The 18,268-nt window shown below is 48.4% G+C and overlaps 3 protein-coding genes across 3 annotated transcripts; 1 reads left to right on the top strand and 2 right to left on the bottom strand.

Moving 5' to 3' along the window:
* Window positions 1-250: 250 nt before the first annotated feature.
* LOC122372177 (transmembrane protein 192-like) lies at window positions 251-15,133 on the top strand. Its single transcript, XM_043349072.1, has 6 exons — window positions 251-467; window positions 2,958-3,122; window positions 4,338-4,460; window positions 4,775-4,889; window positions 5,496-5,666; window positions 13,954-15,133. The coding sequence occupies exons 1-6, from the start codon at window positions 399-401 to the stop codon at window positions 14,193-14,195; spliced, it is 885 nt and encodes a 294-aa protein (XP_043205007.1). The 5' UTR covers window positions 251-398; the 3' UTR covers window positions 14,196-15,133.
* LOC122372176 lies at window positions 6,363-10,180 on the bottom strand. Its single transcript, XM_043349071.1, has 2 exons — window positions 10,092-10,180; window positions 6,363-7,657 (listed from the first exon to the last, which is right to left on the bottom strand). The coding sequence occupies exons 1-2, from the start codon at window positions 10,159-10,161 to the stop codon at window positions 6,723-6,725; spliced, it is 1,005 nt and encodes a 334-aa protein (XP_043205006.1). The 5' UTR covers window positions 10,162-10,180; the 3' UTR covers window positions 6,363-6,722.
* On the bottom strand, window positions 15,062-18,016 carry LOC122372175. The gene is made up of 2 exons (XM_043349069.1): window positions 17,512-18,016; window positions 15,062-17,378 (listed from the first exon to the last, which is right to left on the bottom strand). The coding sequence occupies exons 1-2, from the start codon at window positions 17,689-17,691 to the stop codon at window positions 15,741-15,743; spliced, it is 1,818 nt and encodes a 605-aa protein (XP_043205004.1). The 5' UTR covers window positions 17,692-18,016; the 3' UTR covers window positions 15,062-15,740.
* Window positions 18,017-18,268: the final 252 nt, after the last annotated feature.

Below are 18,268 nucleotides of genomic sequence, written 5' to 3'. Positions count from 1 at the left end.
ACATGTAGAACGATTTGGCTAGGATGAAGATGAAAGGTAAGTTTAACTTCCATCTAATTCACATCATGAATTATATTAATTGCAAAGGATTGTGCGTTAATTATTTGCATGAAAATGAAAGCGTAGGCAATGTAACAGAGAAAATGTACATTACTTGCTTCTATCTCCTTGTTTTCCTTTGATCATGTCATGACGTCATGCTACCATATTTTGTTAACGAAGTCGATTTCTCGCAACCTTGGTGAGGTTTACGCATTTGCAACACAGAAACAAAAGTGGTTGCAGAAGCACTCAAGGCCCTATAAGAAGCACTCAGTTCACCGCTTGGTTTGGTTAGGAATGTTTCTCTAGTTAGTCATTTTAAGATTAAGGTTTTTCATTGTTTTCCAAACAGTCAAATGGCCCTGAATGCTGCAAGGGTAGCTGGAAGAAGACGAACGTCAGCGACGCAGGACGACCAGCAGCAGGTAAATTCAGCCCTCAGTTGCATGTTCCACATAATTATGATGTTTTTTACAATATATTTTGTTATGAAATTATTTGTTGGTAATTGTGGAGCATTGTAAGTTCCAATCTAATGTCTAAAGCCCACTTAAAACTGCGGAATGGTGACAACTTACCTGCTGACGCGCCACATTTGTCTCGCCACTCTTAAAGTCAGTTACAGTAGCCACAGTGATTGAAACAAAATTTAACAAATATTCTTTACACAACATGGGTGGCTCTTAAATATACAAGGGCTTTGCTGTAGTATTTGACTGAAACACATGCCTTAATGTCAACATCATTGACCATGCTCTAAGCTAATGACTGAATTATGTGCCTGAATACGACATGACTGAATATGCAGTCCTGGTGGCGCAGTCAGTTAAGGTGTCAACCCGTGGTCGGGGTTGCTGGGTTTGATTCCCGTTTCATCCCGTCTAGCGGGGCATCGTCCCTGGCTATGTCACCAGGTGTGGGGTAGACTCTCACCTCAGTGGTAGCCTGGGGAATTGGGATGGGACTAGAGTAAGAGTAGGGGCTCTCCTGTAAATGGGATGCCAAGTTGCCCATAGGAGAGGCCTGAATAAAAAAATTGTTAGAAGTCAGAATAATATAAAATGCATATGGAACATGATCAGGCCTCCAACTGAAGGTCACATGACTTGACTGGGTTTCTTTCATTCAAGATCACAATTTCTACTGTATCCAGTATTGCCATTATAAACTGTATACTTGAAAGCTGAAAACTGTATTGTATCAAACTGTATGGAGCCTTTTCCAAGTCCTCAAAAATGAATTAAATGTGGTTGACAAGATCATGTTTTAGCAGCCCTGAGCCCTGATAGTTGCATGTTTCTAGCAGGCTAGGTCAGGAGAGCTGAAAGTGCATAAATGTTTTTATATTTGGATGTCACCCTGACACACATGATTCCACCAAGCTGAAAACACCAAAGAATATCATACACATCTACCCATACAACAGAATCTTAATAGGAGTTTGAAATATAAAATTGGAATAGGTATCTGAAAGTAAACATGCTGCTTGCCTCAATAATAATCCAACACTGAAATTTTATGCTTCAGCATGAGGTGACATAAAACTCTTTTTTTTGGCACAACATCGTAGTGGCTTTAATTTTGTTGGTAACTTTGGCAAAAATTGTCATAAAACAATCAGCAGATATATTGATACCTACTTTTGTGTTTCTTATGCCAAAACATGTCAGATTAGTTATGTACTTTTTACCCCCAAGCAATACAGTTTTAGACTGACCTTAGATGACTTTTGATGAGTTTATAACATGGACACAAGGCTGTCTCATGTCTGTTAAGTTTTTGTGGGCTCTGATTACAAAGCTGGCATCAGTTTTGCTGTCCTTTTTGCGGTTGTTCAGACTTAGAGATAACTGAAATAATTGAATCACATTGACTGAATTTGCATAAGATTCAACATAAGGCAATCAGAGCCATTAAGCTCAATCACAACCAATGTTGAGTATTAGCCTGCAAATTGCCCATGTGGCTGCTGTTGCAGCAGAATGAGCCTAGTCGATTGTGGCTGTTCCAGTTTCTCATACACGCTACATACCTACCCTACCATATTGTGTGACCAAAATATTGTGTTAACATTGCTTCATGTCAAACCCTCATTGACTCCAATGAATTTTGCTATTTTGAGCTACTATCAGAGTGTGAGCGCGAGCAGCGTTCGATACACTGTGCACCGTTTGTTCCTCTCCGCCTCCCCCTCCCCTCGTATCACTTCCCCTCAGTCCTCCTCTCCCCTCCCCTCCCCTCCCATCCGCACGTGACTGTTGTCCGCGTGTATCGAACTTCGTAGTGCGCCAGATGGCCGGCCGGTGGCAGACCCGCCGCTCGCTCCTGCCGTACCGTACCGTACTGTGCTTTTCTCGCCCGTGGTACCGTTTTATTTCTCCGCTGCCTCCTGTGACGTACCTACGTTACTACTTCTACCTCGCCGCGACGCGGCGTGCGGTACCGTATCGTACCTTTCTCGCATGCCTGCCGTGACGTGCCTCCGTTTTCTTGCTGTGACGTACAGCCCACCGCTAAAGTAATGTGTGGTTTTACCAATCTCAACGGATGGCTTTGACCGACGATTTTTAAATGCGGACTGATTGAAAAGAAGACGTCAATAGATAAAGTTGTAGCTGCAAGGGTGAAGATACATGTAACCTACATTCAAAGTCTCGTTGCAGTCTGGCTAATCGTTCCTAGGCTTCAGAAGCAGAACATACCCATGACTGAAACCACACATTACTTGTGCTGTGGACTGTACCTTTCTCACATACCGTGCCGTCCCTCCCTCCCTCCCTCCCTCCCTCCCTCCCCCACCGTAACGTCCTTCACTCGCCGTGACTCCCTCATTGTACCATCCCTAGCCTCCCTCCCTCCCTCCCTCCCTCCTTCCCTCCCTCGCCGTGACCTGCCCCCCCCCCCTTCACCAACAGCTCGTCTCCAGTATCGGCTCGGCCGCCAGCATGGTTCGCTCAGACGCTGAGAGCCTGGTGGCCTCCGAGGACGTGCCCTCGCGCCACTCGGTCGTCTCCGACCTGGAGCCCATGTTCCGGCCGATTCGCGTGGCTCCCTATATCGCCGTACACATGACCATATTGGTGAGTGAATAGGGGGGGGGGGGCTAAGAGATGGCCGTAGAGTGGGGTGTCTGGTGTGCTGATGGTGGTGTTTGGTGCGCTATTTGATGTCTTGATTTGTTTGCCGGTAACAGTGTGTTGTTTCATGTCTGTTGTATTGTTTTGATGTGGTGTCGTGGGTTATGGCAGTTGATGTGTTTACTTTTTAATGCATTGTTTGATCTGAGACTGACAATGTTTGATCTGTCCTATTTCTCTTACGACAAACGCCTGATGGATGAGCTAGCTGTCTGAAGTGCCGCTTTATTTGCTGTGATGTCCTGGTGAGACTGCAGGATTCTGGTGGACTGCTCTCCACGTGGTACCTAGTCACGTGCTAGTTCCAACCTTAGTGCTTGGCTGTGAACGCATTGCTCCAACTAGACGCTCGATTACGAATCGGAATAGAGAAAGTGTAGTGGTTGGTGAAGCCATAGGTATACAGAGGTCTATGGAAGTGCAAAAAAAAAGAACGGGATATTTGATAGCACCCTCTCTCCCTTGCTCGTGCCTTTCCGGCTCTACTGACCGTCACCACCGCGGCTGCTGGTGTTTCAACTCGCACAACAGCCAGTGGGGGGAGGGGGTGGGGTGGGGGTGGGGGGTCGCCTCGCGTTGAAGTTTGCTGGCGACGTTAACCATATCAGTTCCCCATCCCCGCCCCGTCTCGTCCCAGCGACCTTGCTCAATGTCCAGTATCCGCAAATACTCGCTCTCCGCCCAACAGTCGCTAACCGGGTGCTGCCCACCGTTTGTGCACAAAAATGCAGCTATCCTCTGCCCTGCGCGTGGTCAGTGTGGGTACACTGCGCTGGTTTGGCCTTGATGTTTTTTTTTCTTTTGCGCACTAAACGTAACTTAGAATTCACCCCTTGAGTACGCTTTGGTGCGTGATATATTTTATTCGTCATCGCTCACACTGTCATTGAACCTGACATGTGATGTCAGAACAGCGCTTCAATCACTCCCCTTGTCCACTGTGTTTCTATGAACATACGCTGTCCTTTGTTCGCTTCTCGATCAGTGCTTAGGTTTACGTTATCGATAGGCACGCAATCGGCCGCCCTGTTATGCTGCCTGCGCTGTATCTTCTCTGTGCCGCTCCCCCGTTTCTGTATACCGCTCTGTACCACTCTGCTCTCTCTCTCTCTCTCTCCGCCCGCTCTCTCCGACGTACGCCACTCTGCTCTCCGCCAGGTGGGGCTGCTACTGGCCGTGCTACTGCTGCCGTTCCCGTTCTTCTGCAAGTACGACAACTGTCCCCTTCAGACGTACACACTACAGACTCTGCTCCACATCGCCGCCTGGCTGGCCAGCGCGGTAGGTGGACCGGGCGGCAGGTGGCGGCTGGCCCCCTGCGTGAATTTTACACACATGTGCATTCAGTCGTGTTTATTGTTAGCAGTTCAAAAAAAAAAAAAAAAAAACAATGAAAGTTATGGTAGGACTTCTTGCTCATCTTTAGCTGTTGCTGTAGCTACATATGTTGCTGTTATCCGTACTAGCGACGATATGTCTAGCTGTAGGCAATGCAAATTTTGAATAACAGATGTCGAAAGGTGTGCCTGGGTGTGCATATTTTGCGCGAACGTCCGATTCTGACCGGTTCCTTGACAGTGTTCTCCATGTTGCAGATTCTGCACTACATTCTGCACCGGCTGCACTTTGACTCGTACATCAGCGGGTACTCGGAGTTCCACCGGGCCTCCCGCCTGCACAGGAAGTTCCCGTTCGTTGTCTATTCAGTCGGTGAGTGATCACACGCCGGTGTGACCTTCCCATCAGTTTGGTTGAACGCGGCTTCATCGGACTGGACTGTCGCTGTGTGGGGGTGACGTGGTCATGGGCGAGGGAGCGGTCTGTTGTACCCTCTCGCGGACGTATGGGTTGAGTTACACTCTGCTGATGCGATGGAAACAGTGGTGATGGATTCGGTTTGTCTCCGTTTCATCAGTAAGTTATTGGTTCTCAGGTGGTCAGTATGGATACCACCACACTGATCGTGGGTGGCTGCTTGTTCTCTGGTATGCCCTATAGATGGCGATGGTTTGACAATCAAAGTTCGGTATGCCGTTCCTGAGAGACATGTCGGATATGTGTTATGAAAAAAGTTTGCCTTTCATGCAGAGTTACAGCTCTTGGGTGGCCATGACTCGGTGATCTGTACTTCTTACTGGGCCATCACCTGGTCCCCAACTCTTAGTCCGTTACCTACCGGCTGTACCCAGACTGGTCTATTGCCGAACTGGTCCGTTACCGTTTACCTTTACGGCGACTGACCCGCCCCCTCACCAGGCAGCTCGCTGCTACTGGACCCGTCTCTGTCATCACTGACCGACCCGTGCCCTCCACCAGGGAACTCTCTGCTGCTGGGTCTCTGTCTGGTGCTGCGAGAGGCGCCTCCGTCACCGGGCCCCGAGCCGGACCCATACCCCAGCCGCTGGCCGCTCTCCGCCTTCCACTACGTACAACTGCTGGTGGCTTTCGAGTTCATTGCGCTGATGCCCGTCCTCATCCACTACCTGCGTGAGTAACCGGCGAGGAGTTTGAGTAGCCGCGGTGATATCGGTGTGTGCTCCAGAAACAGTGTGTATGATTACACCATGATCCTGCCTGGCGACTACTTATGCTCCAGATGTTCCTTTATCCAGCGTCTCAGTATGTCGTGAAGTCAGTCCCGAGGGGTTACAAGCACTGCTGATGCATATTGTGCACAGGTGTAATGTGTTTTAATGTTTTTCTTTATCCGAGTTTTGATATGTTTGTTTAAGTTTTAAGTCGAGCGATAATTTGCTGAAGCGATGCTACTTCAGTGATGACTGTGTCACTTGACACACATTTTCCTCATGAGCTATGCATAGATACAGCGGCGGCCGTATCTGCTCGGAGCAGTGAGCTGGCGGCAGCTTGAGCTGACTCACTACAGCCTGTGCAGCCTATGCGCTGTTGGTTGGTTGTAACGATAGCTAGCCACTTCCCGTCATGTGTCAGTGAACATACCACCACTTCCGCTGCCATGCAGTCGGTCCCGGCATGTACCCCTCGTTTCCCCTCCCCCTCGACCTCCTACTGTCCCGCTCTGATGATAACTCGGACGCTCTATGGCCACTATACCTAATCTGTTCGGTCAGCCATATTGATGCAGTCCTGTCGGCCATACCTACTCACTCCGTTCTGTCAGTTATACTGATGCTACATTGTCCACTGACCATGCATTGCCGGGCTATACTGAAGTTACATTGACGCTATTGGCGCTATAGTATATTGCTAATTTTGTATATGGATAGAGACAAGTAGAAAAACACGGAACAAATAGTGCATGGACGCGTTTCGATTATTAAATCTTCATCAGCATGACATAATCACAGAGAAAACAAGATATAGCACACAAACATTCGAGCTCGTCACAGTGCAATCGTCTTGATTTTAAAAATTCATGCATATGACATATTCGCTACTAATCCACCTGTAGGAGAATATCCACGAAAAATGATAGCAAAATAGATCACTGACATACATATGACACATGGATAACAACAAATTTGTACAGAACGATCATGAACAAGTAGGTACTAATACAAACTAATGACGCGTCTTCTTTAAACTATACATCGCCGCTGGTTTTGCCCATTTCATCGAACCCACCCTAATATTAATCGTTTCGTTCATTGCTATAAATGCCGCCTCTGTCGCCTTCCGATTGTCTTTGTTTTTACATAATGCTATAATTTCCGCCCCGCCCCATCTTGGTAAATGATGTGTTTTCTGAGCATGAATTACTACCGCGCTATGTTCTGCGTTGTTTCGCATGTCCCGCTTATGTTCCTTTAATCTAACGTCTAAGCCCCTCCCGGTTTCCCCTATATATGATTTGTCACAAGAACCACAAGGAATCTTATACACTAAACTTTTTTCTTCTCCATTTCTTTTTGTGTGGTTTTTTAGTATATCCCCTACCTTTGTTCCCGAAGAGAAAGCGATTTTAAATCCAGTCATTTCAATCTGTTTCGCTATCATCTCGGCTGGTTTCGAATTGGGAAGTGTTATATATCGTTCGGTTTTCTTCGTCTTTGTTGTCGCGCTTCGCTTTCGAATATTGATAGCTTTTCTTTTCAAGTTGACTAGAAATCCTTTGGGGTACTTTAACTTCGTGAACGATGCCATGATGTGCTGAATCTCTTCATCTATAAACTCTTCACTACAAATGCGATACGCTCTAAGGAAAAACCCCAAAACAATCCCACTTTTAACCCGATCATTGTGTCCAGAATAGAAATGTACGTACGACTCTTTGTTTGTAGGCTTTCGATACACTTTAAATTTTGGCTGACTTCCACGTATGATCACAGTATCAAGAAATGCAATCGTCCCGTTGCTTTCTTTCTCAAGTGTAAACTGAATCTTTTCCTCTACCGAGTTAAGTCTATCAAGTTTGTCCTCTAAGTTCGTTTCTTTTGGCACTACTACGAGGATATCGTCAACATAACGCAACCAAATTACGTTACTGCCCATGATGCCTTTTTTTTTCACTGCTCACTGGTGGTTTTAACACAGTTTCAGTTTAGCACGGTCCGACACCACTGACTGCACGACACGGCACAGCACGGAGCACACCTGGCCTCGACGCACGCCGACGCGACACTACGCGGCACGACGACAGGCCAAATGTCCCCACAAGGTTGAGTCGAGACCGACGCACCGCGACTGGGCCGGCTGCGGCGCGGCGGCGCTGGACTCTGACAGGCCCGGGACGGTGACAACGGCGGCGCGGCCGTGCGCCGTTTTTGTTCGAGTCTTTTTTTTTTTTTTAACTTCTAGCCATTTATTTGATCATTTGACCACCATTAACCACGCAAAACAAACGCACACAAACATTACATACAAAATTACAACATAATATGACACACATAGCTTAACAGCTTTACTAACAGACCTTTTAACAAAAAACACAAAACACAAAACCAAACAAAGCAAAAAAGAAAAGAAAAAAATAATCAAACGAACCCAAATAAAAGTGACGACATACGTAAGCATTCGGATCAACTAATAACGGCATTCGTGACCCTCCACAGGGCATCATATCTATCCATTTTGTCATTTATTTGCGCCACATGCTTTTCCATAAGACTGTACTGTTGCAGCGTGCTGATAAAGGTCTGGAAGGTTACCGGTCGGTTACTAACTCTACAATTCCAAATATACTGTTTGGCTACCAAAATCAGTAGATTTAAGCGATCAACAAAGTGAGCTTCGCCTTCGACCCCGCATATTATCTGTTGTAGAGACAGCTCCTCTCTTACCCTGAATCTGTCCTTCAACTGACGCCAGAAACTCGCCACTACCTGACAATGCCAAAAAAGATGTCCAATAGATTCTTGATACATTGGACAACTCCGACACTTGTTTGTTTCAATTAGGCCATACATATACAGACGCTTATTCGTGGGTAAGAAACGATGTAAACACTGATATTGCAACCATCTTAACTTTCGATCTTCACTAATTGCGTACACAAAGTTAAATGCTCTATCCCAATCATAAGTTGCTGGTAACCCCAGTTCTTCCTGCCACTTAATGCATGCAATCGGCTTCGCCTGATTTTCTCTGATAATTTTCAGATACGCCCATCTTACTACTTTCTTTGTTTCTAATAGTTCTTGCGTGACCTTATTTCTGACCCTTGTGATAGGCTCCTCTACGTTCAGCAGTTCACGCCAATTCTCGGGGATTGTCCTAATCAACGATTGACATGGTAATGGGTGTAAGTCGTACTTTAATGCCAACTCATTTGCAGACAACATTCGATGTCTATCGTAATCGTACAAATCGCTCACTTTGACCATTCCCTTAGCAATGTATACACTTCTCCTTATCCCCTGAATTTTCTCTATTCGTATATTTCTATTGAACCATATCACTTCATTAAGCACATCGCCAGCTGTTAGGGATTCTTTTGTAGCTACTTCTCGCCAGGCTAATACGGTTTCTCTCCAAAAACTATTACTCACGCGCCCCTGTACCTGTCTTAGGTCAGGGTTGCATTGGAATATACTGACATCGCCGTTAACCGTCAAAACTGGGCTTATAACCTTTTTCCAACTAGAAACATTATCTTTGTCGAGATATCGTTTGACCCATCCAATCTTCAGACTTTTTACTACCGTCAAAACATCTGGCACCTTTAGGCCTCCTTTTTTGTATTCCATTTTGAGAACTTCTTTCTTAACCCTAGCTCTTTTCTTGCTCCAAATGAACTGGAAAATAATATCGTCTATACGTTTGATCATATCGGCTCTTGGTTGTGGGAGTACAGACATTACGTAAATTAATTGCGACAATGCGACAGATTTGACCAAATGGATCTTGCCATATGGCGTCAATCCTCTTTGCAGCCACGGGTTAAGACGTTGTTGCAATTTATCAATCTTATTTGTATAATTTTTCTGCAAGATATCCTCCTGGAGTTCGGTATCAATTAGCAAGCCTAAAATCTCGATCGGCTCCCTCGTCCATTTCAAGCCAATTTCTTCGCAAATGAAGTCTTTTGTCTGTGATTCATTGCCAATCCACGTGCAGTGGGTTTTATGTTTATTTAACTTCAATCCCGACACTGCTTCAAAACTATCGAAGGTCGCTATACACTGTCTGAGTGAGTTCGTTGTTCCGTCCAAAAATATCGTAAGATCATCAGCGTAAGCTGTAACCTTCACAGTGATGGAGCCCGACAGGTCCACCCCCTTGACCTCATCGTTATTTCGTAATGTGCGAATGAGGGGCTCTATACACAACAAAAACAGGTAACAACTCAGTGGGCAGCCTTGCCGTAGCCCCCTTTTAATCACATACGGCTCAGACAAAAAGCCGTTTACTTGGACTCTAGCCGTAGGGTAATGTTCAGGCAGATCGGTATACAGTATATCTATCCACTTTTGGAAATTTGGCCCATGATGCCCTGATAATGGTGCTTTTCGAGCCACTCCATGTACAAACATGCCGCCACCGGACTCAGTGGTGACCCCATGGCTAGTCCCCTATGTTGACTATACTCATCCGACTGAAATTGAAATCCCCCAAAGTTAAGGCACATTGCAAGTAATTTCAAATAGTCATCTTTTGGCACAGGTAACTGTTCGGAGTCCATATTCGCTACTACAGATTTGATCGCCTCTAACGCACCGTCTACCGAAACGTTGGTAAACAAAGACTTCACATCGAAACTAGCCAGGAACTTATCTGATAAGTCCATGTCCTTGATCTTGTCCATGAGATCCTCAGTGTTGCGGAGATGTGCGTCACTGATCGTGCCCAACGTGCTTGAAAGAGGCCTGGCCAAGACCTTCGCGAGTCGGTGTGGAGCACTGCCGATCCCTGACGTTATCGGTCGCATCGGAACATTCGTTTTGTGTAGCTTCGGGAGACCGCGCATTCGTGGTGCAGCAGGCGCCTCTTCTAGCAGATGGAGAAGATTTTTCCCTTTTTCGGATTTCTTGAGTACCTGTCTTGCTTCTTGATTGAACTTCTTACTAATTTTGTCCGTGTATCCCGAAGGTTTCTTTTCGTATGTTTCAGTGTCTTGGAGTAGGTCATTCATTTTCTTTGTGTAGTCATCGATGTCCATAATCACCAATCCACCTCCCTTATCTGCCTGGGTGACAATCACGGACGAATCCTTGGCTAATCTTCTCAACGCTTCCATGTATCTCCTTGGCAACTTATCAGCCTCCTTATCAGCTAGAGCTTTACAGCATAACAGCACGCCTTGAATAAAACCCTTTTCTACATCTTCATCGTTCCATCTAGTGTTGCGACGAACATGATCCACATATTGATTTTTGTCCTTCCCCGTATCAAACTTTACTCCGAGGGCTAGTGCTTCTTTTTCGTTGTCATTCAGTGCTCGTGATGATAGGTTCGTGACGATTTCTACATTTCCAGCTTCCTTCCATGGGCTGTTGTCGCACAAAGTCTTCAGTTTTCGTTTGAGTTTCGTCTGCTGTTTGTCGTTGAAGTTCTTCAGTTTCGTTCGTAGCTCAGTCGATATCGGCACTCCTTTCAATTCATCTCGTAGAATGTATATCTTGTCCCTTATCTCTGAGCACGCTTCTTCTAAAAAGCTACGGGCAGTTGTGCTAAATGGATGATCTTTACTCTTAAGTTGTTCAGGAGCCGATTTCGGCAATAGACAATAGGAGCCGAAATCGGCTCCTGAACAACTTAAGAGTAAAGATCATCCATTTAGCACAACTGCCCGTAGCTTTTTAGAAGAAGCGTGCTCAGAGATAAGGGACAAGATATACATTCTACGAGATGAATTGAAAGGAGTGCCGATATCGACTGAGCTACGAACGAAACTGAAGAACTTCAACGACAAACAGCAGACGAAACTCAAACGAAAACTGAAGACTTTGTGCGACAACAGCCCATGGAAGGAAGCTGGAAATGTAGAAATCGTCACGAACCTATCATCACGAGCACTGAATGACAACGAAAAAGAAGCACTAGCCCTCGGAGTAAAGTTTGATACGGGGAAGGACAAAAATCAATATGTGGATCATGTTCGTCGCAACACTAGATGGAACGATGAAGATGTAGAAAAGGGTTTTATTCAAGGCGTGCTGTTATGCTGTAAAGCTCTAGCTGATAAGGAGGCTGATAAGTTGCCAAGGAGATACATGGAAGCGTTGAGAAGATTAGCCAAGGATTCGTCCGTGATTGTCACCCAGGCAGATAAGGGAGGTGGATTGGTGATTATGGACATCGATGACTACACAAAGAAAATGAATGACCTACTCCAAGACACTGAAACATACGAAAAGAAACCTTCGGGATACACGGACAAAATTAGTAAGAAGTTCAATCAAGAAGCAAGACAGGTACTCAAGAAATCCGAAAAAGGGAAAAATCTTCTCCATCTGCTAGAAGAGGCGCCTGCTGCACCACGAATGCGCGGTCTCCCGAAGCTACACAAAACGAATGTTCCGATGCGACCGATAACGTCAGGGATCGGCAGTGCTCCACACCGACTCGCGAAGGTCTTGGCCAGGCCTCTTTCAAGCACGTTGGGCACGATCAGTGACGCACATCTCCGCAACACTGAGGATCTCATGGACAAGATCAAGGACATGGACTTATCAGATAAGTTCCTGGCTAGTTTCGATGTGAAGTCTTTGTTTACCAACGTTTCGGTAGACGGTGCGTTAGAGGCGATCAAATCTGTAGTAGCGAATATGGACTCCGAACAGTTACCTGTGCCAAAAGATGACTATTTGAAATTACTTGCAATGTGCCTTAACTTTGGGGGATTTCAATTTCAGTCGGATGAGTATAGTCAACATAGGGGACTAGCCATGGGGTCACCACTGAGTCCGGTGGCGGCATGTTTGTACATGGAGTGGCTCGAAAAGCACCATTATCAGGGCATCATGGGCAGTAACGTAATTTGGTTGCGTTATGTTGACGATATCCTCGTAGTAGTGCCAAAAGAAACGAACTTAGAGGACAAACTTGATAGACTTAACTCGGTAGAGGAAAAGATTCAGTTTACACTTGAGAAAGAAAGCAACGGGACGATTGCATTTCTTGATACTGTGATCATACGTGGAAGTCAGCCAAAATTTAAAGTGTATCGAAAGCCTACAAACAAAGAGTCGTACGTACATTTCTATTCTGGACACAATGATCGGGTTAAAAGTGGGATTGTTTTGGGGTTTTTCCTTAGAGCGTATCGCATTTGTAGTGAAGAGTTTATAGATGAAGAGATTCAGCACATCATGGCATCGTTCACGAAGTTAAAGTACCCCAAAGGATTTCTAGTCAACTTGAAAAGAAAAGCTATCAATATTCGAAAGCGAAGCGCGACAACAAAGACGAAGAAAACCGAACGATATATAACACTTCCCAATTCGAAACCAGCCGAGATGATAGCGAAACAGATTGAAATGACTGGATTTAAAATCGCTTTCTCTTCGGGAACAAAGGTAGGGGATATACTAAAAAACCACACAAAAAGAAATGGAGAAGAAAAAAGTTTAGTGTATAAGATTCCTTGTGGTTCTTGTGACAAATCATATATAGGGGAAACCGGGAGGGGCTTAGACGTTAGATTAAAGGAACATAAGCGGGACATGCGAAACAACGCAGAACATAGCGCGGTAGTAATTCATGCTCAGAAAACACATCATTTACCAAGATGGGGCGGGGCGGAAATTATAGCATTATGTAAAAACAAAGACAATCGGAAGGCGACAGAGGCGGCATTTATAGCAATGAACGAAACGAATAATATTAGGGTGGGTTCGATGAAATGGGCAAAACCAGCGGCGATGTATAGTTTAAAGAAGACGCGTCATTAGTTTGTATTAGTACCTACTTGTTCATGATCGTTCTGTACAAATTTGTTGTTATCCATGTGTCATATGTATGTCAGTGATCTATTTTGCTATCATTTTTCGTGGATATTCTCCTACAGGTGGATTAGTAGCGAATATGTCATATGCATGAATTTTTAAAATCAAGACGATTGCACTGTGACGAGCTCGAATGTTTGTGTGCTATATCTTGTTTTCTCTGTGATTATGTCATGCTGATGAAGATTTAATAATCGAAACGCGTCCATGCACTATTTGTTCCGTGTTATTGCTAATTTTGATGCTGTACTGACAACAGTATAGCTGCTATGCTGACAGCTACCCTGACGCCGTGCTGGCTGTCACAGCTGTCACGCTGTATTGTCAGCCATGCAATACTGGTGCCATACTGATACTGTCGCCACACTGACAGTACTGACGCCATACTGACGTCCGCTGCGCTGCAGGCATCGTGGTGCGTTTTAACGCGGCGCGCGCCCCGCCCGACGTGGCTGACGAGGACCCCGAGCTGCGACCGACGACCAGGGCCGGCCGGCGCTCGGCCAAAGACGACGCGGCCTATACGGTGCACCTGCTGCGCCGCCAAGCCGACTGCATCCAGGCCCTGCGCGCACACAACACCATGCTCGGACGGAAAATACTGGAGCAGCACGCGCGCCTGACCACCGGCGCCACTGGAGCGGTGTGAGAGGCAGAGGGAGGGATGGAGAGGGGGAGAGGAAGGGAGTGTGGGGATGGCACCCTCACGGACAGGGCTCGCTAGTTGCAGTTTATGTTCCGAGCGGCAGTGAGTGGAGCCCCGACTCTGTTGACTGGCCGGCGCGCGGGGATGCCCTCGATTTGTTGACACCAGCCGTCGGCCCGCCTTAGCTGAGTCTCTCGGCTGAGTCGGACCGCCGCCGCTGGTGGACGCGGCACCTCACCAGATGCCCGCGGCGGGGGTCTGCCGTCTGTTCTCTGAGAGTCCGCGGAGTCTCAGAGAATGTGTGGAGTCCTGCTGACTGTGTCACGCGGTACATGAGTGCATGTCTTTCCTGTACAGATAGCCGGCAGCGGCGACGGATACTGCGCGATACATACTACCAAACCCGAGAGCTTAGTTTTATACGCGCCCGTTTTATGCGCCGTCAGCCGTTTGCTCGGGTATTGTCGGCGGGAGTTAGCGCTGGCGTGTGTATCATGGCGTCATCTATTCCAATACCCGGGCGTCCAGCGGCTCCGCGGCTGGAGGCAGTGCGCTGGAGATATCCGCATGGGTGGGCATATGTATAAGGCAGAATGTTGTTTCCTTTGTTAATATGCGTACCTGTTTTTTATTGTGCTCGTAACTCGATATATATGTAGATCTTATTAGTTTTATTCGAGCACTGTACCTACCTGTACATACCGAATAACGTGTCGCCGGTATGAGAATTATACTTTTGCGTTTGGCATGTGCCCCCAATTGCGCTCGAGTTCCAACGTCGTAAACTGCGTGTCGTCCGTCGTAAACACGCTGTGGTAAGTTACCGCAACCAGCTGTGTGAGGCGCTGATGCGATAAAGCTCGATTTTGTTTGAGAATGTGTTCATTTATTAGTCTTATGCACATTGCACAATGTATTGTCAAATAAAGCTAATAACATGCGAGGCTTGTTTTAGTACTTGGAGCCATGCTTCATGCGAGTATGTATGCATTACAAAGCCGTATTTGTTGCGATGGTGTTGTTTATTCACGCATTGCCGTTTATTAGTTAGCCTTTCCAGGCTAATAATATGTAGGGAACTCTCATACAGTCATGCCACAATCTGTTGTTGTTACTGACTACAGCAGGGTAACAAAAGCTATAAAAAAAACTTTGTTGTCGCTAGACCGTGAATTAAAAGATATACAATACCGACCAAGTGCGTACATATGTGTCGCACGCCTTGAAAAGCACCATGCTGAAACGTACCTTGCATACCATACTGGCAAGTGGTCTAGTTGGTAGCTGAATACCCCGATGGTTAAGCAGTCTGATTAGCTGAGTGCCAAAATCCGACGACATGACAGCCATCGTCGGTCTTTATGAGCCCTTCATCCGACAGCAGCAGTGTTAACGTTGTGCAAATGAATATCATTTACGCAACAGTGCTTCGTCATTCCTGGTATTGCGAGGTTATGCCACTTTTCTCTTGCCGAGTTCATAAAAACATACTGACGCTTGGGCGTCAGTTCAACCCTGGTCTCTGACCTCCGGGGACCCGCCTCCGTTTCAGCCTACGACTGGTGACCGGTGAGTTGCGTCGGTGAGTGGCCTCAGCCGCTCCAGAGTTATTGGCGGCACAGGTGGGGCTGACGGCTGATCGTCCTCAGTCAACGGCGACTGGGTGCCGGAGCGCTGCCGTTTCCGCTCGGACAGTGGCAGAGTGACTTCGGAGTACAGATCGCGGCCGCCGGTGGAGACGCAAGGAGGAGTGACCTCGGAATACGGGTCCCAGTCGCCGGCGGAGGCGGGAACGCCCACCGCCGCTGTGGGTCGGCATTGAACTGAGCTGTAGCCGAACTCGACTGTCGTGTCGTGGCAGAGGGAGCTGGCGGCCGACCCTGCTCCGCCGTTCAGTGCCCCCGCCGCAGCGGTACCGAGCCCGCGCTTCTTGGTGCCGACCGCCGACCGCATCGTCTTGCCATCAAACGGACGGCGTCGGCCGGCTACCAGCAGGGCGATCACGACCACCAGTGCCAAAGACAGGAGCGCCAGCGCCGCGGCGGCCGCTGCCACCCCAGAGACGGCCGAGCGGACGCCCTCGCAGTCGGAGCCGGCCGGCCCGGGCTGGTCGGCCGGGCAGCTGTCGGGCCGCTGCAGCTGGCGCAGCACCAGCTGCTCAGCCGCCGAGAGCGGTCGGCGGGAGTCGCTGTCCACCAGTCGCCGCACCATCGACTCCGCGGGACAGGGCCGCGGCCGTTCGTTGCCGACCTCCAGAGCCGACACGCACGGCTCCACGGACGGGTGCAGCTGCAGAGAGCCGGGGTCGGCGTGGGCGACCGTCAGCCGACTCAGACGGAGCGCCGCGGTGGCCGAGTCGCCGCCGGCGGCCCGCAGCTCCTTCAGCGCTCCCCGCTCTAGACGGTTCACCCAGAGGCCGCTGATACTGATCGAGTGCCGCGCCCAGATCTGCAGACCGCTCCGCGCCAGGTGGGCTACCGTCGAGTCGGTGATACTCGCGCTAGACACGGTGACGTTGATTGCGCTCTCGGCAATGCTCCTGATATAACTGTTTTTGACATCCAGCCGCTCCAATTCGCCTAGGATCGCTGACAAGCGTATGTTGGTTAACGCGCAAGACTGGATCGAAAGGCTTACGAGTGCGCTGTGGCCGCCTCCTGCAAAACATCCTCTCTCCACCTCTGATATCGTTACGCGCTCTAGCTTCAGGTGCCGGATGCGTTTACCAAATGTCTTCGGTGAGCAGGTCAAGGCATCTTTTACCTCTTTCAGAGTGAGCATTGCGACTGGTCCTGAAAAGGCACCGTTAGAAGAAAACTCGCCTATATCAGCTATCTCAACGACAGGGCCCTTGGAGGTCGACTCATGACTGAAGGCATTTTCTGAGAACGTTAAACTCGAAATGTTCCGTAACTTAATCGTCGAGGCGGCATCCCAGTGTCGCGACAGCGAGTTGCCATTCATCCTGACGGTGTCGATTGTCGACATTTCCAGCAGCTTCAGTGGGGAGTCTTCACTCAGGGCCAGTCCGTCGCCGACAACCCTCACCGATTTACTGCGTCCGATGGTCAAACTGGTCAGACTCGACAGGGCGAAGATTGCTCGTGCGTGGATTTCTACATCACCCATGTTAGAAATGGCGATCCTTAGTACAGAGCCCGGGATGTCGTCCTTATGGAGCTGAATCTGAAAAATAAGGGTAGGTTTAGTGGTCGATGCATACCTAGGAGCACTGTCTGACTGAACATTGTCGGCTAACATAATGGGTACCTATATACTCCCACATCGCAGAACTTTGTGCTAATAACGCGCGTCTCACCTTTGTATCACGTGTGCAGGTACAGGTCAGGCTGACTGGTGTCACCCAGTCGGGCTCTGCCTGACAACACTTCATCTGGCGAACGGGCGTCGGCACCTGGCCCCTCGCCTGTGCCACGGCCAGCGGGCCGAGCCTGGTCGTGGACAGGACAGCTCCGACCAGCGCAGCTCCGCCAAACATCGTCAGACGCTCTGCGCCGCTGGTCTTCGATCACTATCGGCACTCTGTCCTCGACGTGAGCTGGGTGTCCGGCGGGTGACACGGCGGCGGCTCCTGATGGCACGGCGATGTCTCCTGACGGGCTCCTTCTGCTGAACGTCTGCGTCTTTTGCCGGCACTGGCTGGGCTGTAGCGTCAGAGGACAGAGAGATGTCAGCACTTCAGCAGACAGCAAGCAGCTCGGTCTGAGCCCCAGCTCCTGCCGTCGACTCTTCTCTGGCCGACAGGCGAGGAGCCGAGGAGATCGGAATTCGCTGACCGCCGGCCGAAGACACCACTGAGGCTCTGAGCCGGCCCCAGGAAGGCGGGGGGCTTTGCAGCACCGATAAGGGGCCCGCTGAATCATGCGCGACTGCACCAGTGCCGATACCATGAGCAAGCTGCAAGGGAAGATTGTTTATGTATACAGTATACAGATCACCCCGCGGGGAAGAACCAGGGCCGGGGAGTCCCCAACCAGTCGGTCCAGCTATCGTCACAGCGTCCCCTGGCCCACGTCACACGTGTTTGTTTGGATCACGACAGACTCGAGATTGTT

The sequence above is a fragment of the Amphibalanus amphitrite genome, unplaced genomic scaffold (genome assembly GCF_019059575.1).
Source record: "Amphibalanus amphitrite isolate SeventyFive unplaced genomic scaffold, NRLGWU_Aamphi_draft 001326F_arrow, whole genome shotgun sequence".
NCBI lineage: Eukaryota > Metazoa > Arthropoda > Thecostraca > Balanomorpha > Balanidae > Amphibalanus > Amphibalanus amphitrite.
The sequence above is the reverse complement of the archived record's forward strand: the minus strand, read 5'-3'. Positions and strand labels throughout refer to the sequence as shown.

Coding starts and splice junctions, on each gene's coding strand:
- LOC122372177 (XM_043349072.1), top strand. CDS start 399: ATGGCCCTGAATGCTGCAAGGGTAGCTGGAAGAAGACGAACGTCAGCG. Junction 468..2,957: donor CGCAGGACGACCAGCAGCAG/GTAAATTCAGCC, acceptor CTTCACCAACAG/CTCGTCTCCAGTATCGGCTC. Junction 4,890..5,495: donor GTTCGTTGTCTATTCAGTCG/GTGAGTGATCAC, acceptor GCCCTCCACCAG/GGAACTCTCTGCTGCTGGGT.
- LOC122372176 (XM_043349071.1), bottom strand. CDS start 10,161: ATGGGGTCACCACTGAGTCCGGTGGCGGCATGTTTGTACATGGAGTGG. Junction 7,658..10,091: donor CGAAAAGCACCATTATCAGG/GCATCATGGGCC, acceptor TGAAAAAAAAAG/GCATCATGGGCAGTAACGTA.
- LOC122372175 (XM_043349069.1), bottom strand. CDS start 17,691: ATGTTTGGCGGAGCTGCGCTGGTCGGAGCTGTCCTGTCCACGACCAGG. Junction 17,379..17,511: donor CCTGCACACGTGATACAAAG/GTGAGACGCGCG, acceptor CTTATTTTTCAG/ATTCAGCTCCATAAGGACGA.